The sequence below is a fragment of the Cricetulus griseus genome, chromosome 2, assembly GCF_003668045.3.
Source record: "Cricetulus griseus strain 17A/GY chromosome 2, alternate assembly CriGri-PICRH-1.0, whole genome shotgun sequence".
Classification (NCBI taxonomy): Eukaryota; Metazoa; Chordata; class Mammalia; order Rodentia; family Cricetidae; genus Cricetulus; species Cricetulus griseus.
The window spans coordinates 378,485,744-378,512,278 of NC_048595.1; the positions used below are offsets into that span (position 1 = coordinate 378,485,744).

Here is a 26,535-nt window from a genome sequence, read left to right on the forward strand (position 1 = left end):
AGGGTTTTGCTCATGCAGACAGAAAAGGTTACAAATCCTTAATAAAGACAGATTCAGATGGAGAAAACTTCTAATCAGGTTACATTGTGTTTTAAAAAGTACAAAGGCTTAGAGAAGAGAAAGGGTAGAGTCAGTAATAGTTTAAAAATAATAAAGTCCTTAAGAAAGGAATAGAGTAAAAAATATATAACAAGCCACATAAAGATGGAAAATACACAGAATCTAGATTCTGTATGTTATTGTGTTGTCTTTAGATTATTTCTTTTGTCTGTTTTTCTGGTTTTTGTTTGTTTGTTTGTTTGTTTTGGCTTTCAAGACATGGCTTCTCTGTGTAGCTTTGGAGCCTGGCCCAGAACTTACTCTGTAGACCAGCTGGTCTCGAACTCACAGAGATCCGCCTACCTCTGCTCTTGAGTGCTGAGACTAAAGGTGTGTGCTACCACCAACTGCCTAGATTATTTCTGGTTGCTAATAAAGAAACAATAGCTGCTAAGACACATGGATTATGAAAACTGCTAAATGAAACCAACCAATATACTTTAAAAATTTCTTGACTTCAAAATGGAAGTCAAAAGATACGTTACTTTGGGGAAGAGGTTATGCTTTTATTTCCACAGCAAATGAGAGGCTGTGGATTCATTCCAGGTTGATATGGTTCAGGTTTGATTGAGGAAGATCCCCTGAAAATCCGGGCTACAAATATAAAGAAATAAACCTATAAAAACTACAAAACACACCTGGTGTTGGTGGTGCACACCTTTAATGCCAGCACTCTGTAGGCAGAGGCTAGTGGATCTCTGTGAGTTTGATGCCAGCCAGGTCTACAGAGTGAGTTCCAGGACAGGCTCCAAAGCAATACAGAGTTTTAGTTTTTTAGTCTCAAAAAACTAAAACAAAAAAACAAACAAACAAAAAATCCAAAAAACAACCTACAAACACATAATGTATATTTTACCTGTTCAAACATAATACAAAAAATCATCTTTAACTGACTTGTGCACACCACATATTCCATACTTGTAATGTATGACACCTTTAAAAGTTTATGTATTTTCAGAACAAGGGGACCAAACACCAACGAAAATGGATGGCCCAGGTCATCCAACATCTCAGAATGCCTCTGTTACAGTTTTTGAGTTCTGCATTCTGATTAGCTTCAATGCTGCTGGTTGAGATGATTCATCCTCACAGACTACTTCAGCCAAGACTTAACCATTATCCTGAATTTTCTCAATTTTCCCTCAAAGATGTTAGCACCCCCAGACAACAGGAAGCAGTCTAGAAAATACAATACCCACATTCTAGAAAGATAAATTACGGGTATTTGTTATCATTTAAGGGGGATTGGTTACAAGTTGGTTTTGGTCACAGTAAAAAAAAAAAAGTGCTAAACATAAGAGTTAAATTCAGCTGGGTGTTGGTGGTGCATGCTTTAATCCCAGCACTTGGGAGGCAGAGGCCGGCATATCTCTGTGAGTTCGAGGCCAGCCTGGTCTTCAGAGCGAGTGCCAGGATAGGTTCCAAAGCTACACAGAAAAATCCTGTTGGGGGGGGGAGAAAAGAGTTAAATTCAAAGATCTCTTTGTAAGTTGATAAAAGGTAAATTAGGTATAAAACTTTAGACTGACAAAGAGAAGGTAAATAATAGAATATTTTCTCTAATTTTGCCAAGTACAAATAGACTGGATATTTTAACTGTATTCTTACTTGATAACTGTTTTTGTTGTATATAATTTTATTATGTTAAAGTTAAAACCTCCCTTTTTTAGCCGGGCGTTGGTGGCGCACACCTTTAATCCCAGCACTTGGGAGGCAGAGGCAGGTGGATCTCTGTGAGTTCGAAGCCAGCCTGGTCTCAGAGTGAGTCCTAGGATAGGCTCCAAAGCTACACAGAGAAACCTTGTCTCGGGGGGGGGGGGGGGCGGCAACCAAACAAAAAAAGTTAAAACCTCCTTTTTAATGAGACAAAAAGGTAGACATGCTGTGGAACAATCTTTGCACACTGTATATATGTATTGCTTTTACTGTTAACAAAAAGTTAATTGGCCCATAGCTAGGCAGGATTTTTGGAGCAGAGAGAATGCTGGGAAGAAGGGCAGAGTCTGAGATGTCACCAGACAGACAGATAGGAAGCAGGACATGCAAGAGAGGTAAAAGCCACAAGCCTCGTTACAGCACATAGATTAACAGAAATGGATTAATTTAAGTTGTAAGAGCTGGCTGGAGACAAGCGTAAGACATTAGCCAAGCATTAATAATTAATAATAATTCTCTGCTGAGACACAGAGAGACTCTACTAACACACTGAAGAGGAGTTCCCAAAGAGATACCCACCTCCATATTCATGATGCATATTCATAACAGCAAGAGGTGGGCGAAACCCTAATGTCCATTAGCAGATGAAATGATACACACAATTCGATGTGTTCATACAACAGAATATTATCTAGACACAACAGGGATATAGATGACAAATGCTACAATATGGATGAGCCTGGGGGGTACTAAGTAAAATTAGCCCATTACAAAAGACAAATGCTGTATGATTTCACTTATATGCAGTATCAAATGTAATCAAATTCTCAAAGGCAGAAAGTAGAATGAATGATGGTAATGGGGAGGAAGGGTGGGGAATTTACTTAGCGGTATGTAGTTTATAAGATAAAATCCTTCTGATGTCAATTTTAAAATGCAAACATACTTCACATGACTAACCTTAAAATGGTTACACTGACAAACCTTTTATCATGTGCTTTTATCACATTAAAATAAACATGTCAGAAAAACTGACCATACTCCCTGAAGCACAGGGAGTGCTATAAAACCCACTATAATAATATAGTGCTGAGAGGGGTGCTATAATAATCTCTTAGAGGATATATGAAGCACAGATCAATATTAAAATATAAAGATATTTTGTACCGAGAAAACCTTGTTACCTGCAACAAATCCAACCACCAGATCTTTTCCTGTAGAAGAACGTTGACCTTTGACCCATACTGTTTTGAGGCTATTAAAAGTGTAGAAATAGACAAAATTGGAACAGCAGAGACTTGAAATAACTGGAAACCACCCTCGGTATGGTGCCAGGCTATGGAAAAAACACAATAAGCAAAGTAAAAGCTATGGTCAAAAGCCACAGGAAATTGCTAGAGAAGCTTAGCAAGGTTCAAATGTAAACTGATCCCCAAAGGCTTATGTATTTGAATGGTTGGTGCTAACCCTTCTCCCTGGGAAGTCTATAAGAGGCAGAGCCTTGCAAGAGGGACTAATCACTGGGGACAAACCTTGAAGCTTGACAGCCCAGTCCCACTTCCTGTGGAGGCAACCTGATCAGCTGGTATGCCTGCTGTGATGACTGTAAACTGTCTTCAAGTATAAGTCAGAATGAACCCTCCTTCCCTTAACTTGGTTCTAATTAGGCACTTGGTCAGAGAATTGAGAACAGTAATTAATATGAAGCCCAGGAACGTCTGGTCCACATGGACAGTATCAAGGTTTAAGAGTGGGACATCTTCAGGGCCTTAAAAGGGTCTCTCCATGGATGCTTAGAGTTGCAGGAAAAGAAAAATGGTCACACAGTAAGTAGCCAAATCACATGTCAGAAAGCACATGGACAATATGGGGGGAGGGTTGAGAGAAGGAGAGAGAGCAAAGGAGAAACAGTGAGAGGGGAAAGGAAAGGTAGAAGGAAAGAGAGAGAGGAGGAGAGGGGAGGGAAGAGAAGAGGAAGAGAGGGAAGGAGGGAGGATGAGGGAGGGAGAAGAAGAGAGAAAGTAGAGAAGAGGGGAGGGAGGGAGAGAAGAAGGAAGGGGGGGAGAGGTTTCATGATTCTGTTCAGCCTGACCCTAAATTCCTGTCCTAAGCAATTCTTACCCAGCCTCCTGTAGAGGAGGGACTACAGGCATTCACCGTTATGCTACCTAGGCACTCATTTTTTTTTTTTTTTTTTTTTTTTTAGTTTTTTGAGACAGGGTTTTTCTGTGGCTTTGGAGGCTGTCCTGGAACTAGCTCTTGTAGACCAGGCTGGTCTGGAACTCACAGAGATCCACCTACCTCTGCCTCCTGAGTGCTAGAATTAAAGGCATGTGCCACCAACGCCGGGCTATATGTGTGAGTCTTAAGTGAACTGTGTGTATTTGTCTTGTGCCGTGTATATGTATGAGTTTTATGTGATTTGTGTGTGTATGTCTTGTGTGGTGTATTTGTGTGTGTGTCATGTGAATTGTGTGTGTGTTTTATGTAAACTGTGTATGTGTTTGTGTGTTGTGTGATACTGACATTTAAACTAGGCCCTGTAAAGGCTAGGCAAACACAATGAGTTAAACCTTCCACTACTAAGCAACAGTACTGTTGCTCTCTAATACATTAAATCTCCTAGAAGGCTCCATAATCAAAAAGAAAAATCAAATGGTGGGGTGGTGGGGGCTAGAGAAATGGCTCAGCAGGTAAGGTCACTTGTTATTCTTTCAGAGGGCCTGAGTTTGGTTCCCAGCACCACATGGTAGTTAACATCTATATATGACTCCAGTTCCAGGGGATCTGACATCCTCTTACGGCCTCCTTGGGCATCAGGTACTCATATGGTATACAGAATTACATGTAAGCAAAATACTCATACACAGAAATAAATCTAAAAATAAAGATCAACTGACTATCAGACCTGTAAGGAATTAAGAACAGATATGCCTCTATTTGTCAGGCAATTACAAACTCTCAAGAGTGTAAGCTTTTAAGCAGGGACTTCTGAGTCCTGACATGTGAGTCTCCTAACAAACCACTCTAAGAGAGTTGTGAAATCGGTACTCACAGGCCTTCTTCCTTAATAATCTCCAGGAGCACTGCATGCGTAGTTTTCGACTTTCTTTTTTCATCAACTGTAGGAATGAAGAGAATTATTATCTCTAGCACCATTAAGTTTTCCTAAAATGTCTTCATACCACCTGCACAAATTCTCATCCATTTTTTGAACTCCCTACTTTGCCTCAGATCTTCCAGTGTGTCTAGCCATGGCTTACTTCCCCAGAGTAAATTCCTTGGGTTTCATATTTTATTCAGAATTTTAATTTAAACCCTAATTTCCACAGTAAATCAGAAATGTTATTTCTGGGGTTTTATAGTGCCCTTTTTCTTTTATTTTTATATTTATTTTTTTCCAAGACGGGGTTTCTCTGCATAGCCTTGGCTGTCCTGGAACTCACTCTGTAAACCAAGCTGGCCTCAAATAGGAGATCCACATGCCTCTGACTCCCAAGTGCTGGGATTAAAGGTGTGCACCACCACAACCCAATTCCAGTGCTTTTCCTTAAAATATTTATTTTTAATTGTGTGTGTGTGTGTGTGTGTCTACCTGTGTGTGTACATGAGTGAAGGTGTCCTTAGAGGCCAGAAGAGGATGTAGGATTCCCTGGAACTGGAGTTAATGGGAACTGAACTTGGTTCCTCTGGAAAAACAGTACATGTTCTTAAACACTAAGCCATCCCTCTAGCTCCATACACAATGCATCTATCCTTTCCTTTCTTCCTTCCCTCTCTCCTTCCATCCCTACCTATGTGTGCCTCTGTGACTTGATGTGTGCTACATGTACACAGGAAACCTCAGAGGACAGAGGGCATTAGATCCTGTGGACCTGGAATACAGGCAACTATGAACCTCATGATGTGGGTGCTGGGAACCAAACATGGACCCTCTGGAGATCAGATGCTCTTAACTGCTGAGCCAGCTCTCCAGCCCCATATAGTACTCTTTTAAAAACTAACACACATGTTCTCATTTTTATTCCCACACCTTATAAAATAGAAAGTAGATTACCATCTCCTTTTTCTTTTTTAAAAAAGGATTTATTGATTTTATTTTCTATGTATGAGTGTTTTGCCTGCATGTATACGTGCACTGCATGTGTGCCTGGTGCCCAGGAAGTCAGAAGAGGGTGATGGATAACCTACAACTGGAGTCACAAATGGTTGTGAACTACCATGAGGGTGCTGGGAATTGAACCCAGGTCCTCAGCTAGAGCTACAAATGCTCTTAACCTCTGAGCCATCTCTCCAGAGGTTATTCCTTTTATAAAAGAGACCAGGAAAACAAAAGCAAAGTCAGGATTAAAACTCAAGTTTCAAAGGTTCTGGCTTTCTGCTACTTCTTAACCTAAATGAATAAAATTAAAAAATTCCAGAAGGACAACATACTAATTTTTTTGTGTGTTATCACTGAAAAAAAAATGCACTTCAATTTACTTCAAATTTCCTGCCCATACTAGAAAATTAATCTAAAACATAAAAATGTAGAAATGAACCAATTTCCTCAGAATTAAAATTGGTACCAGTATATTTTATGAAATGGCCAGTTAGTCAGCCCCTAATAAAAGCAATCTGGCATTTATTCAAAATCACACATTCATTTACCCCTTGATTCAGAAGAAATCCCATGTCTGGGAATTTATCTCATAAAGTTTACAGAAACAAAATGGTCTATGAACAAATCCATTCTTACATCATCTTTTCAAGAACAACAATAACAAAAATGTGAAGCAACCTAAGAATTTTTCCACAATAGGGCAAGGGTAAGCAGGTTATGCTGCATCCACACCAGACTACTTGACAACTGGAGGACTGGATGAAGAAAGAAACCACTGCCTGGCTGAGGATGGAAAGTCTGGGGGCGCTGGAGAGATGAGTCAGCAGTTAAGAGCACTGCTGCTCTTCCAGAGGACCCAGGGTTCAATTCCCAACACCTGTGGTGGCTCACAACCATCTGTAAGCCCAGTGCTCGAGAATCTGATGCCTTTTATGGTCTCTGTGGACACCAGGCACATATGTGGTACATGAATAAACATCGAGCAAAACACCCATATGCATCAAATAAAACCTAAAAGATAATTATTTAAATGCATGGTCTAGAACAAAGCGTGCTTTTTGTGTAGAAAATTCACAATCTACTTTACTTGCTTGTTATTCCATGAAGTCTGAAAACCAGGAAAGGCTGACTGACAGTTTCATGCTTCACATCTATACAACACTGGACTCTAGACTCTGCAAACATTCTTTTTGTTTTGCTCTGCCTCTCTCCATTCTCTCTTCCTCCCTCCCTCTCTAAAAGGTATCAGTATAGCTCCTGTGTTCAAATGGTCCACAAGTCTCAGCCTCCCAAGTAGCGGTGACTACAGGTGTGCATACAGAGCCTACCCTACACTGCTATTCTGAAGCATGTCCAAATCAAGAAATCTTGGGGCTGGAAAGATGGTTCAGCAGTAAAGAGCTTGTACTGCTCTTGTAGAGGACCTGTGGTTCACAACTGCCTGTAACTCCAGGGATTTCAACACCTCTGGCTTCTAAAGCCATCTGCACTCATATGCACAGACCCCCAGATATACTGCATACATATAATTAAAAGCAATTTTAAAAACTAAGAGACAGAGAGAGACAGACAGACAGACAGACAGACAGACACCCATCTTTCGTAGCAAGGAATACCAAAGAACCAACACAAAGGCAGTAGTGTTAACCTACACTGGTAAAGGTGGAGTTAAGGTATCCCTATACAGCACTCCTTCCTATGAGTTTCACTTTGTGAACCATATAATTACCTACCTAAAAATTCTTTTTTAAAAAAATAATTTATTTATTTTTGTTTTATTTGCATTGGTGTTTTTAGGGCATGTATGTTTATGTGAGGGTGTCAGACTTGTAGTTACAGACAGTTGTTAGTTGCCATGTGGGTGCTGGTAATTGAACCTGGGTCCTCTGAAAGAGTACTCAGGGCTCTTAACCACTGAGCCATCTCTCCAGTCCCTACTACCTAAAAATTCTAATCACAAGCAGTAGGCATAAAGTGTTTAACTTTTAAGCTAGTTGTCAAACTCTCTTTATGCAAGTTGTGGCATCAGTTTATAATTTCAAGTTGAGCTAGGTGGTGGTGTATGACTTTAATCCTAGCAGAGTCAGGCAGGTCTTTGAGTTCAAGACAAGTCTGGCCTACAGAGTGAGTTCCAAGACAACCAGGAAGACACAGAGAAACCCTGTCTTGAAATACCAAAATAATAATAATAATAACCATAATAACAACAGCAACAACAATAATAATTTCAAGTTGAAAAAAAAAAAAAGAGAAAGACAATTACAGCAAACTACAAAATCCTGTAGTGTCAGAGATAGGTTAGGAGGACATGTCTAGACTAGCAAGAGCAACAGGTATATGTCTCCACTGCTTCTCAGTCTCCTTCCTCTTCTTAGATAGCCCCACTCCTTTAAAAATGCCTACTTTAGCCAGGCAATGGTGGTGCATGCTATTAATCCCAGCACTAGGGAGGCAGAATGTAGGGGAATATTATTTTAAGGTGTGTGACTTTTGTTTATGGTGCTGTGAAGCTGTGTTACTGTGCCTGTCTAAAACACCTGGTGGTCCAAATAAAGAGCTGAATGGCCAATAGTGAGGCAGGAGCAAGGATAGGATGGGCTGGCAGGCAGAGAGGATAAATATAAGGAGAACAGAGGAAGGAAGAACAAGGGAACCAGGAAGGAGAACATCAGAAGTCAGCCACCCAACCAGCAACGGAGCAAGAGTGAAAGAAAAATTATAGAAGAAAAAGGAAAAGCCCAGAGGCAAAAGATAGACAGGTTGATTTAAGTTAAGAAAAATGGCTAGAAACAAGCCAGGCTAAAGGTTGGCATTCATAACAAAGAATAAACCTCCATGTGTGATTTACTGGAGAGCTGGGTGGTGGGCTCCCCCAAAAGAGTCCAAAAAGCCAAAAGATCAAAAATAATTTTTACTAGGGCAGAGGCAGGTGGATCTCTGTGAGTCAGAGGCCAGACTGTTCTACAAAGTGAGTTCCAGGACATCCAGGGCTGTTACACAAAGAAACACGGTCTCAAAAAACAAACAAAAACAAAACAAAGATGCCCAGTTTTAGCCTCAAAAGACATCCTGAAGACAGAGCTCAGGTGTGGAGTATTTAGCTAGCACATATAAAGCCTGGGTCTGACTATCTATTGTAAACAAAAGCCATGGGGTATTAGACCAGGCTGCCCACCAAAACTCAGATCCATCTGTTCTGTCCTGAGTGTTGGGATTAAAGATGTCTGTCACCACCACCAGACAGGGGATATATATATATATATTATATATATTATATATATTATTTATTTTTTATTTTTGGTTTTTCGAGACAGGGTTTCTCTGTGTAGCTTTGGAGCCTATCCTGGCAATCACTCTGGAGACCAGGCTGGCCTCGAACTCACAGAGATCCACCTGCCTCTGCCTCCCGAGTGCTGGGATTAAAGGCATGCAGCCAGCAACAGGGGCTATCTTAAGATATCTTTTGTCTCCAACAGCAGTGTTAACTTGGCCGGGGCCCATAAAGATGGCTCAACTCCATCTTGACTAAAGGCGAGAGAGTTCAAAACTGTCCTTATACCTATAAGTCTGTAGCTTGGCTATTGCAGAATGTTTCGGCCTTGGTAGTGGATGTCTTTATCTAAATAACAACAGACTTGGGCTCAGGTGTGTTTACCCTTGACCCTGAAGGCCAGATAGCAGGTGTGGCTACCAAAATACCTGGAGGATTAAGGGAAGTAAGTCTAGTTGCCCCTAATACATGATAATAGATGTCTTCTGGCATTGTCCCCACTTTTGGTTGGGTATTTAAGTATGTTAAAGAATAAACTCAGGGTGTTAGACATCTATCCTGTGTCTCTGTCTTTTCCTTTAATATCTTTAGTTAGCCTTTCTTTAGTTCACACTCCCCCTCTCAGGTACGAACTGTGAGCAAGTCGGCTGGCTCCTACTACAGTTTGGCAAACACAGCCTTCCCACAGTCCACACAGCAGGTTTGAGTCCAGTCCTGATTTCACTGCCCCCTCATTCATTAGGCAGTACAATGCCCTAATGTAGAAATCTATTACACATACAGCATATTCATTGACCACCTACTTTTGAAACATCTTTTGTTGTTGTTGTTGTTGTTTTCTGAGTCAAGGTTTCTCTGTATTATTTTGGAGCCTGTCCTGGAACTCACTGGGTAGACCAGACTGCCATCCTGAGTGCTGGGATTAAAGGTGTGTGCCACCAACGCCTAGCCTGAAACATCTTTTTTAAATGACTGCTAAGAAAAAAATACCTTTTTCAAGTGTGGGCTTGCTATATGGTAAATCAGTGACATGGCTTTCAGAAGGGAGGTGTCCTGGTGTACTGGCATGAGTAAATGAGCTGTATGTAGTGTCTTAGTGTACTGGCATGAGTAAATGAGCTGTATGTAGTGTCTTAGTGTACTGGCATGAGTAAATGAGCTGTATGTAGTGTCTTAGTGTACTGGCATGAGTAAATGAACTTATGTAATCACTTTTTACTGTGAGGAAATTCACCTGCCTCAACGTCCCTTGACTTAACCCTTCAAGCCACCCTTTTCTGTTCTAAGAGACTGCAGAGCCTTGGTATCGAAGAATATGTTTTTCTCTCTGTTTGTAATAAATTATTTATTTTTACTTTATGTGCATCTGTGTTTTGTCTGCATTTATGTCAGTCTGAAAGTATCGGGTCCCTTGGAACTGGAGTTACAGACAGTTGTGAACTACCATGTGGTTGCTGGGAATTGAACCTGGGTCCTCTGGAAGAACGGCCAGTGGTCTTAACTGCTGAGCCATCTCTCCAGCCCTAAAGAATACATTTCTTAAGTAATTACTAGTCAGTTTATAATAGAAACTATTCCTATACTTAGTATCCAGGCTTTTCTGACTGCACATCTGGTAATTCCCACTATGGAAATTGCTACAGGTGACTCTCAGTTGCTACAATTCCCCTCTAGAAAACAATATTGATGTGTGTGGGGGGATACCCAGTGGTTGAGCACAAGTCTAGCTGCTTGTACAAAGCTCTAGGTTCAACCCCTAGCATAGAAAGAGAAGTGGAGGATCAACTATTTAAGTCAGGTGCAGTGGTGCATACTTATAGTGCAAGAACTTTAGAGGTGGAGGCAAGAGGATGAGTTCATGGTTAGGAAGAGAGAGAGAGAGAGAGAGAGAGAGAGAGAGAGAGAGAGAGAGAGAGAGAAGCCAGCTCAGACTATATATAACCCTTTTACAAGACCAAACAAGGAAACAGACAACAGTGGTTGTGTAAACAAAATATTCTTATCTTGGTGCAGTATGTAATAGAGAAATGTTTGCTTCCCAATGTCAGAAGATCAGTAATGTGAACAACACTCACCCTGAAGTCGAAGTCTAGCAGTATCCAAGGGAAAGAACACGGTCATGGCAGTCACACTTCCCTGCAAAGTTTAAAAACAGCTTTAACCATTACAATAACTTAAACATGGCCACAACTTAAAAAAAAAAAAGTGTGGTTTTTAAATTTTTAAATTTGTTTTATGTGTATAGGTTTTTTATCTGCATGAGGGTCTGTGCATTATCTGTATACTGTGGAGGCTAGAAGAGGGTGTCAGATTCCCCAGGACTGGAGTTCAGATGGTTATGAGCTGCCATGTGGGTGCTGGGAATTGAATTAGGATCCTCTGCAATAGTAGCCAGTGTTCTTAACCACCAAGTTATCTCTGTAGACCCAAATTGCAACTTTTTAAAAAAAAATATTTCTAGTTTATTTATTGATATTTTATGTATGAGTGCTCTGAATGCACACCAGAAGAAGGCATCAGATCCTATTATAAATGGTTGTGAGCCACCATGTGGTTGCTGGGAATTGAACTCAGGACCTCTGGAAGAGCAGCCAGTGCTCTTAACCTCTGAGCCATCTCTCCAGACCCCTTGTTTATTTGTTTGTTTGTTTGTTTTTTGGTTTTTTGAGACAGGGTTTCTCTGTGTAGCTTTGGAACCTATCCTGGCACTCACTCTGGAGACCAGGCTGGCCTCAAACTCACAGAGATCTGCCTGCCTCTGCCTCCCAAGTGCTGGGATTAAAGGCGTGCGCCACCAACACGCCCAGATTGCAACTTTTAAATGATCAAAAACTTATTAGTACAATAAGTTAAATTAAATTCTTACCAAATACAGTATTTTAATCTGTTGGGATTATTCACATTCACAATTCAATTAGATACTTAAAAAAGACAGTTTAATTTTCCAGAAGAAATCTTTTCTGTCTCTCTGATGCTGAAAAAGAAACAAAACTATAGCACAATTGAAGACAACAGATAAATAGAATTTTGATTTTTTTTTCTCAGATCAGTTGCTACTATAAGGCCTCTGATACTCCCCAAAATCAAAATAATAAATAATTAAAAAACAGCTAAGTCAAGCATGGTGGCACATATCTTTAATTCCAGAATTCAGAAGGTAGTAACTGACAGATCTCTGAGTTCAAGGCCAACCTGGTTTACATAGCAAGTTCCAGATCAGCTAACATTATGTTAGTTATAACCTTCTCTTTTTATTTGACAAAAAGGGGAAATGTTGTGATATTTTGTTTGTGTTCTGACAAAGCTTGCCTAGAGATCAGAGGGTGGAGCTAGCCACTAGTCAAACCACCATAGAGTTCTTGAGATCTGTACAGAGGAGACAGGAAGTGATAAGTCTGGGTGGAGACAGGAAGTGATATTTGTAAGGATAAATCTTTCCGCCAAGCTGCCTGAGCCCCGATGCCTCATGGGCACCCAAAATAACACACAGAGACTTATGATAGTTACAATGCTGCTGGCCAGTGACTAGGATTTCTTACTTGCTAGCTCAGTCTTAATTATCAACCATAACTAATAATGTATAGATTTTATAAAGACTTATCTTATTGAGGACGCCAACGGCAGGCATCTCCTCTTGCCTGGATCACATGGTGGCTCCAAAAAGGAGAGAGGAGGAGGAAGAGAATGATTTCCTGCTTGTCCCTGCTTATATTCTGAGTCTGCCTGCTATGTCACTCCTGCCTGGATCACAAGACTTCTCGTTACATTTCCAAGAATCCTCGACTCCTAGTCCCGCCTAACTTGCTTCCCTATTGGCCAACAGTACTTTATCAACCAAGACAAACATATACACAGAAGGACCTCCCCCATCAGATAAGGCAGGGTGTAGACAGGATCTCAGCCCTTTGGTGGAAGGATTTGTAGAGGTAAGGGGTGCATATGGCTGCTCCTTTGCTTCTCTGATCTTCAGGCATACTTTGTCAGAACACAAACAAAATATCACAATAGTAATATACTTATTAATGTATAAAAGACTTACAAAATCTTATACTTTACTGGCTTTGGGAGCTTTTTGTTTTGCTTTGTTTTTGAGATAGGGTTTCTCTCTGTGGTCCTGGCTGTCCTGGAACAATCTGTAGACCAGGCTGGTCTTGAACTCAGAGATCCACCTGCCTTTGCCTCGTAAGTGCTGGGATTAAAGGCATGCATCACCACCACCAGGTATTGTTTTGCTTTTGAAACTGAGGTAAAATTCATATTATATAAAACTAGCCATTTTAGAGTACATCTTCAGGGCTGAGGATGCAGCTCAGCTGACAGAGTGTGCCTGCCTGAAAGGCACAAAACCCTGGACTTGACTTGCCAGTTCTGCATATACTGGGCATGGTGCACATCTGCAATTCCAGTACTTGGAAAAGGCAGGAGAGAAGTTCAAGATCATGTTTGACCATTTGACAAGCTGAAAGCCAGCCTAGAACATAAAAGTCTATATTTCAAAACAAAAATAAAACCCAAAGACACAATTCATAAGCAAGTGCTCTCCATTTCCCCCTCTACTCAGTCTCTGGCAGCCACAAATATGTTTTCTCTTTATTGACATATACATTCTGTGTATTTCCTATAAGAATCATGCAACCCACAACCGTTTCTTATCCTACACTCAATAGTCTGTGTCAATTGCTCATTCCTTCTCATGGATCAGTAAACCCCATCATGTGTATGTACACTACACTCATGATTTAGCAGTGGCCAGGTGGTGGTAGCATACCCTTTAATCACAGCACTCAGGAGGCAGAGGCAGGAGGATCTCTGAGTTTGAGGCCAGCAAGGTCTACAGAAAGAGTTCCAAGATAGCTAGAACTACACCAAGAAACCATGTCTCAAAACAGACCAAAAAAAAAGGGTGTGTGTGTAGTGGTTGTACAACATTCTTAATGTACTAACCACCATTGAAGTGCACACTTTAACACCTCAATTATAAAATTGGTCCCCACGTCAGCCTGACATAATAGGGACTGCCATGCTGACCATTTTACAGTTGGGAAAATGGCTAGAGAGGTTCAGCAGTTCCCTAACAAGATCAGAACTCAAACCTGGCAGCCTCTTCAGAGTTCACACTTACTGTTACCTGCAACAAAGTATTTATTTTAAATGCATGCCTTATACCAGGCTATATAAACACATGGTTTTCAGAATCTGAATGAAATTTCTCTAAATATATTCATTTTTTTCTGAGAACAATTTGTACACTTATACAAAGTGAGAAGTCACAAATGAGGAAGCAGTCATGATGTACCATACTGCTGTGCCAGTTAGACACAAAATAAACCTATTGAGTCCCACAGAATTCTAACTATCTGAGTAGGAGTGCTATTGCAGACTATAATAACAATTTACAAGAATCTATTTCTAGAGAAATCTATTTCAGAGACTTCATTCTTTCACCAAAACTGTTCTGATTTACAACATTCTGTGCTGGGAGAACAAGTAAATTCCTATACTGTATTGGTACCTGCAGCCAGGAGGTGGTCCCTTCAGCTGGAAAGAAGGGTCTGGGGCCAGCAGCTAGGGTCAGCCCAAAGGCAGAAAGGCAGAAGCAGGATGAAACCAGCCATGCTCGCCATGCACTATTCATAGTTAAATCTCAGATTCAGCCAAACATACAACTTCCTTTCACATTTTTTAAAAGTATTACATTTATTGTGTGTGGTACATGTATGGGGGTCAAAGGACAATTAATTTGTAGAAGTTGGTTTTCATCTTCCACTACAATAGTTCTGGAATGGAACACAAGTCATCAGGCAGGAATTGAGCCATTTTTCCCACTGAGCCATCTCATCAGCCCTTGTGTATGGATGCCCATAAACCCCCCAAAACTGGAGTTGTAGGTGGTTGTAAACTGCCCAATGTGGGTTCTGGGAACCAAACTTTGGTCCTGTGTAAGAGCAGCAAATGCTCCTAACCACTGAGCGATCTCTCCAGCCTCACACATATGACTTACTTTCATTTGTCTATTTTTTTTTTTTTTTTAAAGACAAGGTCTCATTGTGTAGCTCTTGGCTGGTCTGGAATTCTCTATGTAGACCAGGCTAGCCTTGAACTCAGTGATCTGCCAGACTGTGCCTCCTGAACGATGGGATCACAGGTGTGTGACACTGAACCCAGCTCTTTTTGTTTAGGTTAGTGTTTTGGGTTTTTTTGTTTTGTTTTGATTCACTTGCCCTGCCTCTGTTCTACAGTGCTGGAGGTTTTAGCAGTGACTAGAAATGAGGACAGGGAAGGAATTAAAAAGGGCTTCCATTTTCCAAATCAAACACCAATATAATTGTTCAAGACAGAGAAACCCTATCTTAGAAAAAAAAAAGTTGTCTCATGTGTAGGGTGTTTTGTCTGAATGAATATCTGTCTACCTCATGTGTGCCTGGAGCCTGTAGAGGCCAGATGAGGGTTTTGATCCCCTGTACTGGAGTTACAGATGGTTGTGAGATGCAATGCGGGTAGCAGGAATTGAACCCTGATGCTCTGGCAGAGCAGTCTGTGCTCTTAACACTGAGCCATCCCTCCATCTCCCTCAATCCCCCTGTCCATATTTTGGCCTTCTCTCTCTGTGTAGCTGAGAATGACCTTGAACTCCTGATCTTTCTTCATCCATTCTTTCAGTGCTGGGATTACAGACCTGTACCATTATACAATTTATATAAGGTTAAGGATTCAACCTAGGGCTTTGTGTATGCTAGGCTGCCGTGGACCACATGGCAACCATTGCTGCTTGACAAAGTTCCAACATTTCAACTTTCCAGATCACAACCTTCCAACACCCCTTTACTTTCATTTTTAATGATTCCCACTTTTGAAGTTTAGGTGGGAGGAGTCCTGGAGCTCAACACTAGAAGGATGAGGGGAAAGGAAAGAAGAGAAGAAATGCATCTTGGGGGCTGGCACTTGCTGCCAAGCCTGACAAGCTGAGTTTCATGCCTGGAACTCGCATGATGAAGGGGAGCTGTGTTATGAATACAGCCATGAGGTGGGACCTTTGGGGCAGGTGAGGGACCTGAGAGAGAAAGAGAGAGAGAGAGAGAGAGAGAGAGAGAGAGAGAGAGAGAGAGAGAGAGAGGGAGGAGGGAGGAGAGAGAGAGAGAGAGAGAGAGAGAGAGAGAGAGAGAGAGAGAGAGAGAATTGACCTGTCTCCTCAGAGAAATGGCAGAAAGAGAAAGTAGGCGGAGCTTGTTTCTTAAAGGGACCTTCACAGCTTTGGACAGAGCCAGGGTACTGCCTGCAATGTGCAGAGGGGTGACTCAATGGTTCCCAAGGAGTGGGGCCAGGTTTACCTGTATTACAACAAGCTGTCCTAAGATCTTCATACAATTGCCATGGTGCACAGGCCAAATGCACACATTCCACTATAAATAATGTTAAAGAAAGACATACATTTTTAGAGCCCAGTAAATACGCTTCTTCTTACCTTCTTTCCAATTTTTTGTTTGTGTGTTTTTTTGTTTGTTTTTGTTTTTCTGGGCAGGGTTTCTTTGTGTAGTCCTGGCTGTCCTGGAACTAGCTTTGTACACCAGGCTGACCTAGAATTCAAAAGATCCACCTGCCTCTGACTCCCTAGTGTTGTGATTAAAGGCATGAACCACCAATCCAGTTTTGGAATATTGCAAATTTTTAAAAATGAATGATATTTGAAGATTTTTAAATTTTATTTATTTTTTATTTTTTATACGAGACAGGGTTTCTCTGTGGTTTTGGAGGCTGTCCTGGAACTAGCTCTTGTGGACCAGACTGGTCTTGAACTTACAAAGGCCCAACAGCCTCTGCCTCCTGAGTACTGGGATTAAAGGCGTGCACCACCAACACCCATCGAATTTTGATTTTAAAGACAGGGTCTCGATCTACAGCCCAGACTGACCTTAGAGTCCCGAGATTTGACATTATAGGTATGTACCACTGTATCTGGCTTCCAAGGTATTTTGATGGCCTGATATATAGATGTCAAAAGTTTTGGGTCACATAACATCACTCTTGCTGGTATTCTTTTCTTATTTTATGTGTATGAGTGTTTGTGTACCACATGCGTGCAGTTCCTATGGAGGACAGAAGAGGGTGTCAGATACCATTAGATCAGAGTTAATGATTGTTTTGAGTTATCCTGTGGTGCTGGGAATTGCATCACGGTCCTCTGGTAAGAATAGCCATAGTTTCTAACTGCTGAACCATTTCTCCAGCCTCTAATTTTCTTTTGAAGAATCACTTGCCCTACTGTATACAATCTTGACAGGACAGAAAATCCACGTGTCACCCTCCACTGCAGCCCTGAAGAGGCCTCTAAAGGGTCCTTTTGCCCATACCTTCCTTTCACACCTGTTAATTACAAGAGGAGTGTCAAGGCTTGCCTGGGCACAGAATGTTGAGGTCTGTTAGCAGGAACTCTTTGCAGGACTTTGAGTCTTAAGCAGAGTTCTGTAAGGCTAGAAGGGCAGGACAAACCCTCTGACTCCAGGGTATCTGACAGTGACTATTTCAGAGATCTTCTAGTAGCTATTTGTCTCCTTTCCACTCCAAGTTTTTCAGCTTCCCCACTGACAGAGCAGGTCTCAAACAGCCTTTAAAGAAAACTCATCTTAATGCTTAAAGTACCCAGTCTGTTTCTCCACCCTACAACCAGGGAACCCTAACTGAGTCATATGGAATACTCTTTATCTTCCAAAACAAACACACTCATAACAAGCAAACAGAAAAATCCCAGGATATGGAACTCTACTAACAGTTATATAAACAACAACAAAATCTATTTATGCACATTCACTGTATATAAACAGACAGAACAGAGGCCAAAGATGTAGCCACATTTTGTTTTGTTTTGTTTTTTGTACGTTTGTTTGAGACCGGGTTTCTCTGTGTAGCTTTGGAGCCTGTCCTGGCACTCGCTCTGTAGACCAGGTTAACTTTGACCTCAGAGAGATCCACCTGCCTCTACCTCCCAAGTGCTGTGATTAAAGGCGTGTACCACCACCACTGGGCATGTAGTTACATTTTGACAAACATTTTGTCTGACCAACTTTAACTCAAACTTCTTTGCATAACATTGCAGACTATTTGATAATCTCAGCTACTCAAGGATGCAAGAGGATGTCTTGAACTCAGAAATTCCAGGCCAGCCTAACCAATATAAAGACTGCCTTGCTAGATAAAGAAAGCAAAGCAAACAAACAAACTACATCAAGATGACTTAAACAAGCAATTGGTACAAAAGAAGCTCCCTGAAAGTTACTAATCAATCAGGCCAGAGAGATGAGTTAGCGAGGATAAAAGCTCTTGCTGAACAAGCCTGAAGACCTGAGTTTGATTCCTGGAACCATGTAGTAAAAGATAAAGCTGACTCCCACAGTTGTCCTCTCATCTCCACACAAATCCCAGCAAACTGAGTAATAAATAAAAATTTTGATGTTACTGATTAATTGTGACAATTCTGAACCCTCTTTCAGTGTGCAATCTACCTTGTGTAAGTTCTACAAATAGCACTTTTCAAATTCTAGACTATGGAAATCTTTTACTTATAAATGGATATTTCTGGGCTAGGAATGTAGTTGACTAAGTCAGCAGAGCTTGCCAATCATGTTTGTGCTCCAGTTAGAACCTCCAGCTTGCCCCTGAATGATCTGGAAAGCCCCATTCCAGTCTCTCTCTCTCCAAACCTAACCCACTCAGAGAGTCTCTGAACAAAGGCAAGACACCAAAAAGCCCAGTTCCACATTCTTGGTGGCTACTGCAGCTTCCTCCCTTGAAGTTGCCAGTTGCTCAACTCCTGGCCTAAAGCACTCAGCTTTTGACCATACTTGGACACAAACCCAGCTTGTGGCAGGACATGTCATCACCCCTCATCTACAACCTATGAAGTCTCTGTGCTTTAGTTTGGGGACAAAGATTCTCCTGGTCTCCATCTCTGGGACTGGAGAACTCACCCCAGAGTTGCTTTGCTCAAATAAACCTGTTGTTATACTTTTTCAATTTGGTTTGATCCAGTTTACTGTGCTGGTGGAGAAATTGGGAGGGGGGGTCACAGAAAATTTAATAGTTTGGAATCCCGGATTCAATCCTAAAACCTAATGCCCTAATCTTAAAATGTAGGAGCTGGAAGCAAGAAGATCAGAGTTCAGGATAAGCTTTGGTTACACAACAAGGTCAAAGTCAGCCTGGGCTTAAAAGAGACATTTTTATATGTTAAATCTTTCAAAGATGATCTGATGATAACCAAAATATAAAATTATAAATCTAATTATACTTGGTTTTTTTTTTTTGACTGTTTACATCTGAAGTCAGTGAATGTCATATAATAATGACCAACTGAAGTTACAGCATCTTTCTAAAGCATTATAATTCTTGTTTTTAGATACTTAAAGTTATCTGTAATTATCCCAAGGTATGGCACTAAAAAATCTCAAAATTAGTAATTTAACTTTTAAAATATGATTGTACATTGGGTCTGGGAGCACACCTCTATGGGAGAGTGGGTGCTTAGTTGTATATGCCAAGCTTTGTGTTTGATACCCAGCATTGAAAAAAAGAAAGTATGCATATTGACGTAGCATTTCACCTGATGTAGGAGAATGCACAACCTAGAAGGACCTACACAAACAAGCCAGAAATGACAATTCAAAGACTGTAAGTCAACATCTTAAACAATCATTCAACTGCTTCTACTCTTTGGGTAGGAAGTTATTCCGCATAGCCATAGCAAGGCCACATAGCTACTTAGGGCACTTGATGGCTTAGAGACCAGGTTATGTTATTTAACCTTAATATACAGGCCTGCTAAGAATTTGAAAACAACTCTTTGACATGACAGTTGAATAATTAATTAATTAATAATAATAATAATAATAATAAACAGAACACACAGCACAACAATAAAACATGGCCGGTTGTAGTGACACACACTGGGAGGATATCTGAACAGGAAAAGACAGGAAGATCACAAGTTCAAGTCCAGCTCAGGCTACACACACACATAAACACACACAGCTGGTTAAGGTGGCACATGCCTTTAATTCCAAGGATTTAGGGGGCTTGAGGCTAAAAGATTACAAATTTGAGACTATTCTGGGCTACACAGTGAGACCCTGTTTCAAAATAACCCAAACCAAAACAACATACAAAGCTACTTTTCATCTATCTACCTACCTACCTACCTATCTATGAATACTACTTCCCTCACAGAAAGCAAGAGTAAAATGAATTATTCGTATAAAAGCATATAACAGATAATTTAGGGGGCAAACAGCAAAATCAGGATGCACAATTTCAACTGAAACTTTTTTTCCTTCTTTTGAGACAGGGTTTCTCTGTGTAGCCCTGGCTGTCCTGGAACTCACTCTGTAGACCAGGCTAGCCTCAAACTCAAGAGACTTGCCTGCTTTAATGCCAGCACTGGGATTAAAGGTGTATGCTACCACTGCCTGGCTTCAAGTGAAATTTTAATTAGAAGAAAAATAGGCAATATATCAATGAAAATGGTGTTTTGTAGATTAATAGATATATATCATCTCTGCCTATGGTCATGCTTTATCACAGGGCTCAGAAAACTGGTCTGTGAGCCAAAACCAATGTACTGTCTGTGTGACAACAGCTCTATGGGAAACAAAGCTCTGCCCATTAATTTACTTATGGTCTACAGCTGCTTCCACACCACACCACCATGGTTGTATTGAACAGCTATGACGGAGAATGTACATAATACATAAAATATCTATCACCTTATATTTTAAAAAATGCTTGCCATCCTTACTGATTTAATAGCACTTACTCCAGTACTGTCTGACTTCTGCACTGGAACCAACAATTAATGAAGAAAGTGACTTTGTTTCTATATTCTTAGAAGCTAGAAAAGCATACAGCCTAGAGAATGAACTCAACTAATGGCATGAGATATGAGAAAGAAAAAGTAACAAGGATTTTTCTTCTTCCTATTTTCTGTTGCATTCCACCTTGCCCACCAATCCACCAAAACTGGTCTTCTCAGTTAACCACTGGACTTATCATTTTTATAAAATCCAGTAATTAGTTCTCAGTCCTCACCTCACTTGACCTTCTGGCAGTAGATGGCCCACTTGGACAACACACTTCTTCCCGAAATACTTTCTCCAAACAGCTGGCAGAGCACTTTTTCAGTTTCCTCCTACCCCAGTAACTCTCAAGTTTTCTTTATATCCAAAACTTGCTTCCCTACCTTTAATGTCAGCCTGATTTTCCACTCCTTCACTGTCATTTTTCTTAGCCCATGTTCACGTCTTGGTAAGTTAATAATTTAATATCGGCTACTCTCAGGGACTTCAAATTTAACTAGTTCAAAACTATAACCAAGTTTATCTTTTCCCCCAAACCCATGCCTTCCCAACCACTGTCAACTCACTCAGGAGAAAGAGGAAGACCCATCATGTTCCTTGAGCCAAAATTTTGTCAGAGACAACCAAACCTAATCTACACCCAACCTATCACTAAACTCTGGTGGCTCTTATAAATACATTTCAGGTCAATGATCACTTACTACTTTTTCTACCACCTTTGAATAAGCCACAACCATTTCTCGCCTGAATATTGTGCCTTCCTCACTCTACTCTCTACAGAGAAGCCTGGAAGAGCAGGTTTGAAATGTAAATTAGTAAATTCAACAGCTGACTCTTTCCTACACAAAGTCATGAATAATTTGATCCCCATTTGAATTTCCACTCCAGTCACACAGGTCTCTGTGACCAACTGAAAACACGTCAAACAAACTTCCACCCCAGTTCTTTCATAATGTGGGAAGGGCTTTTCTTGTTGATTTGAATGAATAAGGCTTCTTGAATAAGACTTCATGTAATAGTCCCACACCTCAGTCTCAAGAGTCTAGGAGAAAACTATCATTTCTTCTGCTTTGCAAATTACCTAGTAAATAAATGACAGAACTGGAATTCAAAAACTCAGATTCCTCTTTATGAAACATGAGAGGTCCCTGAAGAAATATGGGGGGCAGGGCGTTCAGAAATGGTCCACTGAACAGACAGTAATGGTCTACAGTGTTTCTAAAAGGCTAAAGGTAAATGTTGGTCAGGAGTTAAGGAAGGACATGAGAAACAGTCTGAGGAAGAGAACCAGAAGAGGAACGTCACTTCTTAACTCATAGTCACTACACATGTAGTGGATGACACCAATCTTGATTTTAAAAATCAACAAAAACAACTTTTTCCTGGCAATAATGTTCATCAGAGATATTCTACCATCTATTGCCACTTGCCTGCGGTAAGAAGTGACAACAGACTGTCAGTAAGTTTACATTAAGCTCCCCAGCTTCACACCAGGACCAGTAAAAGAAGTTTGTGTGCAGTGAGGGTGAGGTAGAGGGATGGCGAAGAAAACAGCAACTGTCTTATTCCCTCTGAACAGTTGTGAGAGCTAGTCCAGACTGGCTCTGGGAGAGTGCGGCAGGGGCAGGAGCAGGGGCAGGGGCAGGGGCAGGGGCAGGGAGGGTGGTGGGTGCTGGCCTCACCCTCACTCTTGAAGCAACTTTGTGTTTATGCCCTTGCCCCAGTCGTGACAGACTCAGCCTCCACATTTCCCTCGTGCTCATCTCCCGGCCCCATCCCAGGACAGACTTCGAAAAGCCCCAAACCCCTCCTTACCACGGCTCCGGCCACGGCGTGTACCAGGCTTTCGTAGGACAACACCGAAGCCATAGCGCCACACTTTCCTCTCAGCCCCGCAGTGAGGACTCCTCAAAGGAGCGACTCAAGCCCCACCTCTCAGACGCGCCTGCCTCCACAACAAGCACTTCCGGGTCACAAGCTGCCCCCTGTCGCCCGGGAGAACAGCCGCGGATGTGGGTATGGAGGATCCAGGACCGTCCGTCAATACCGATTGGTCCGGGAAGAGCAGGGGGCGGGACGATGCTAGGCGGACGTGGACAATCAATGCTCAGAGCGCCACCTGCCCATGTTCCTGGCTCCTCATTATGTTTGCAAGCAAGCTATCAAGGTTAGTCATGCCTATTGACAGAAAACGCAGGAAAAAAAGGCCCCTAATGACGTCTGCACCCCAATTCCTTACAAAATACATGTTCGCAGACTGAGGACGTAGTTCAGTTGTAAAGTGCTTGCTTAGCACTCCACAGACACCTGTAATTCCAGCACTCATAAAGTGGAAAGAGGATCAAGGGACTGGAGGGCTGTCTCTGTTAAAAACTCTACCGCTCTTAGCGGGGAGATGGTGGTGCACACCTTAAAATCCAACACTCAGGAGGGAGGCAGAGGCCAGCCTGGTCTACAAAACTACCCAGAGAAACCCTTTCTCAAAAAAAACAAAAACAAAAACAAAAAACAAAACAAAAGCGACTACTGCTCTTGCAGAGGAACTCATTATAGAAGAGCAGTCTTTAGTACCTAGCTTCCACATGGTGGCGACTGACAATTCTAGGGGATCTGACCTCCACGGGCTCCTGAAGCACTGAGACATACACATTTTGTTAAAAGAATCATTAGTTGAGTCACCTTTGGCTACATAGACGGCTTGAGATCCTGGGTCTCAAACCAAACCCCACACCCGCCCCTGCCCAAGTACCATGGAGGTGAATTAGGCCAGCCTAAACTCTAGAAACTGTCACAATAAAGTCACACCTCCAAGACAGACGGTCACAGCTAAGATGGTGACAGGTGAACAGCTCCATCCTTTGTCTTCATCTGGCCACCTCCAACACCCCATCACCAACCCTGCCACTGGATATGGAATCAGAGGGCTAAGGCATGGTAGGCAATCACTCTAGCACATTTGCTTGAACTGACAATTTGAGGTTGGATAGATGGCTCAGCACAACCCTCTGTAATCCAGTTCTAGGGAAATCCAGTCTTGTCCTCTGAGGGCATCAAATGCACTCACATAAACACAAGCACTCATGCACATAAAAATAAATCTAGAAGAAAAACGCAGTAAGTTTTAAGTTTCCACTGTGACACAATACAAAGTGTCAAAGAATTGTCCAAACTTTCAAAACTTTCTATTCACTGGGCGTTGGTGGCGCACACCTTTAATCCCAGCACTCGGGAGGCAGAGGCAGGCGGATCTCTGTGAGTTCCAGACGAACCTGGTCTACAGAGCAGGACAGGCTCCAAAGCCACAGAGAAACACTGTCTCGAAAAACAAACAAAAAAACAATAAAAGTTGGTATTGTATTTGTTTTCCCTTCAAGCCAAAACGTATTTCTATTTGTGCATGTTAGTGCAGTGCATTTGGAAGCCAACAGGGCTACAACCACCTGGAGCTGGAGTCACATGCAGCTGTGTGTGTACTACCCAACATGGGTTGGTGCCTGGGAACTGAATATAGGTCCTTTGCAAGATGTGCTCTTGACACTGAACCATCTCTCCAGCCTCAACCACATAGCCATATTAGTTGCATATGCTGCTGGTTATAATTATACCTTAAGTTTAAAAAGACCAAGAACTTCAATTATGCCACCCATTACTATTCAGAGAATAGTGATGTTGTATTCAGCACACATAACTGAATATTTTATTTTATCACTCATTTGAATGTCCATTTTAGTTTTCAACTTCTACACACACACCAAACTCACCCCTAGACAGGGTTTCTCTGTGTAGCCTTTGCTGTCCTGTAACTCACTGTAGAAAAAGCTAGTCTAGAACTCAGATCTGACTGCCTCTACCTCTGGAATACTGGGTTTAAAGGTGTGTGCTGCTACCACCCAGCATCCTATTTCTTAAAACAGCAACCAGGCATGCTGACACACTATTGTCCTAATACTAGTAGTTGGGAGGCCGAGGCAAAGATAAGAATTCAGGCACCAGTCTGGGTTACATAGCAAAAGCCCAAATCACCACCACAAAACAAGCAAAACAACACAATAGCCAGGCAGTGGTGCATGCCTTTGATCTACACAATGGGTTTCAGTTTCAAGCCAAAGTTGCATAGTGAAATTCTGTCTCAAAAAAATTATTGCTTGAGTGCACACATGGGCCCTCAAACACAAAGTTCTGTAATAAGAGTAAGGGATTCATTAAACAGCTAGGAAGCCAGAAGTGTGTCTGTGAAAATCCTTGCTCCACAAATGTTAGACTGAGCAACTATCAAAATGCTTCAGTTTCTTCATCTATAAAATTGCAAAGCAATGAAGGTACTTACCTTGTCCTATTGGGATTTACGGCATCATCAGAGGAACTTATTACAGCAGTGCCTGGAAACAAGTTCTACTGGTGTGATGTGTTTAACTCAGGTTCATTACCCCTAGATATTAGCCAATTTCTAAAACAGAAGTCATTTCTCCTTTATGAAGCTGTCTCCACTGGGATTTGAAAACATAGCTATTAATGCCATGTATCATCAGCATCTCCACATTTGTCTCCCTGACCATGCTTCCCCTTTCCTCAGGTGTTAAGACAGACACCAGAGCAACTTCTCTGGACCCACATAAAAGTTACTTACTTCAATATATGGCAGAACTGCTAACTTCTTGGAAGCTACCAAAAGAAAGTAAACCTCTGAATTAATTTAGGTGAATGTGAGAGGGGGCCATTTTCAAGTTTTTAAGTCTTGCTATACAGTCCAGATTGGCTTCAAACTAGACTCCTCCCTCACCCCCTCAAGTGCTGGGATATGTGTGAACCACTAAACTATTGTGTGTCTCTATTAATATTTAGCAATCCATAGCTCACTGTACTTACAAAACTTCAGTAATCATTGCAACAATAACAACAAATGTACCATGCTAATAAACTGGGAAGGTCAAGATTCAGTTTGAAACCGTGTTTTATTTTAGCATTTTAGGATATCAACCACATTATCTTTAAGCAGAAAACCCTTTTATCTTCTTATAGCATTTTCCTTATAGCATCTTTAGTGGGAAAAAAAAAAAAAACAAAAAACAAAACCAAAAACCCCAAAATTTCTGGTGTAGAAATGATACTGAGTCCTTATTGGGGGAGAGGGGAGAAGAAGACTGTATTTGTTTTTGTATCTGTGGAACTCAGAAGTCTAAAACCAAAGGACACAGTTTTCAGAAGAGCAATTTCACCCATTTATAGTAATATTTGCAGTATTAGAATATAATCAGGTGATATATAGCCAGAGTCCAAGAGAAGCTGATCTTCAGCAATAATGCACAGCACACCATGGAAAATATGAAACACACTTGGACAAAAAGAACACCGTGCAAAGTTCAAATTTAAGAATATGTGATGTTTTTCAAGGACTTTATACGCATGCTCTGTTCAAATACAGCTTTTTCTTACATGTAACAAGATGCATCAGTGTCTGCTGTATGAAGCAGTTAAAACCTGCATCAATATATGATTTCAGATATGTGCTAATTTAAATATGGACTCTGGATTTATGGTTTTCTTTATCCTTGCAGCAGAAGAGA

At 41.3% G+C, this 26,535-nt stretch overlaps 1 protein-coding gene across 1 annotated transcript in view; it reads right to left on the reverse strand.

Annotated features, from left to right (window-relative positions):
- The window catches only part of Slc25a17 (solute carrier family 25 member 17), a 44,891-nt gene extending 21,952 nt beyond the window's left edge, over window positions 1–22,939 (reverse strand). The window contains exons 1-4 of the mRNA XM_027404065.1: window positions 22,787–22,939; window positions 11,204–11,264; window positions 4,811–4,877; window positions 2,940–3,091 (exon numbers count right to left, since the gene is read on the reverse strand). Of these exons, the coding sequence (XP_027259866.1) occupies window positions 2,940–3,091; window positions 4,811–4,877; window positions 11,204–11,264; window positions 22,787–22,840 (334 nt within the window). The 5' untranslated portion in view covers window positions 22,841–22,939. The remainder of the gene's footprint in view (window positions 1–2,939; window positions 3,092–4,810; window positions 4,878–11,203; window positions 11,265–22,786) is intronic.
- Window positions 22,940–26,535: the final 3,596 nt, after the last annotated feature.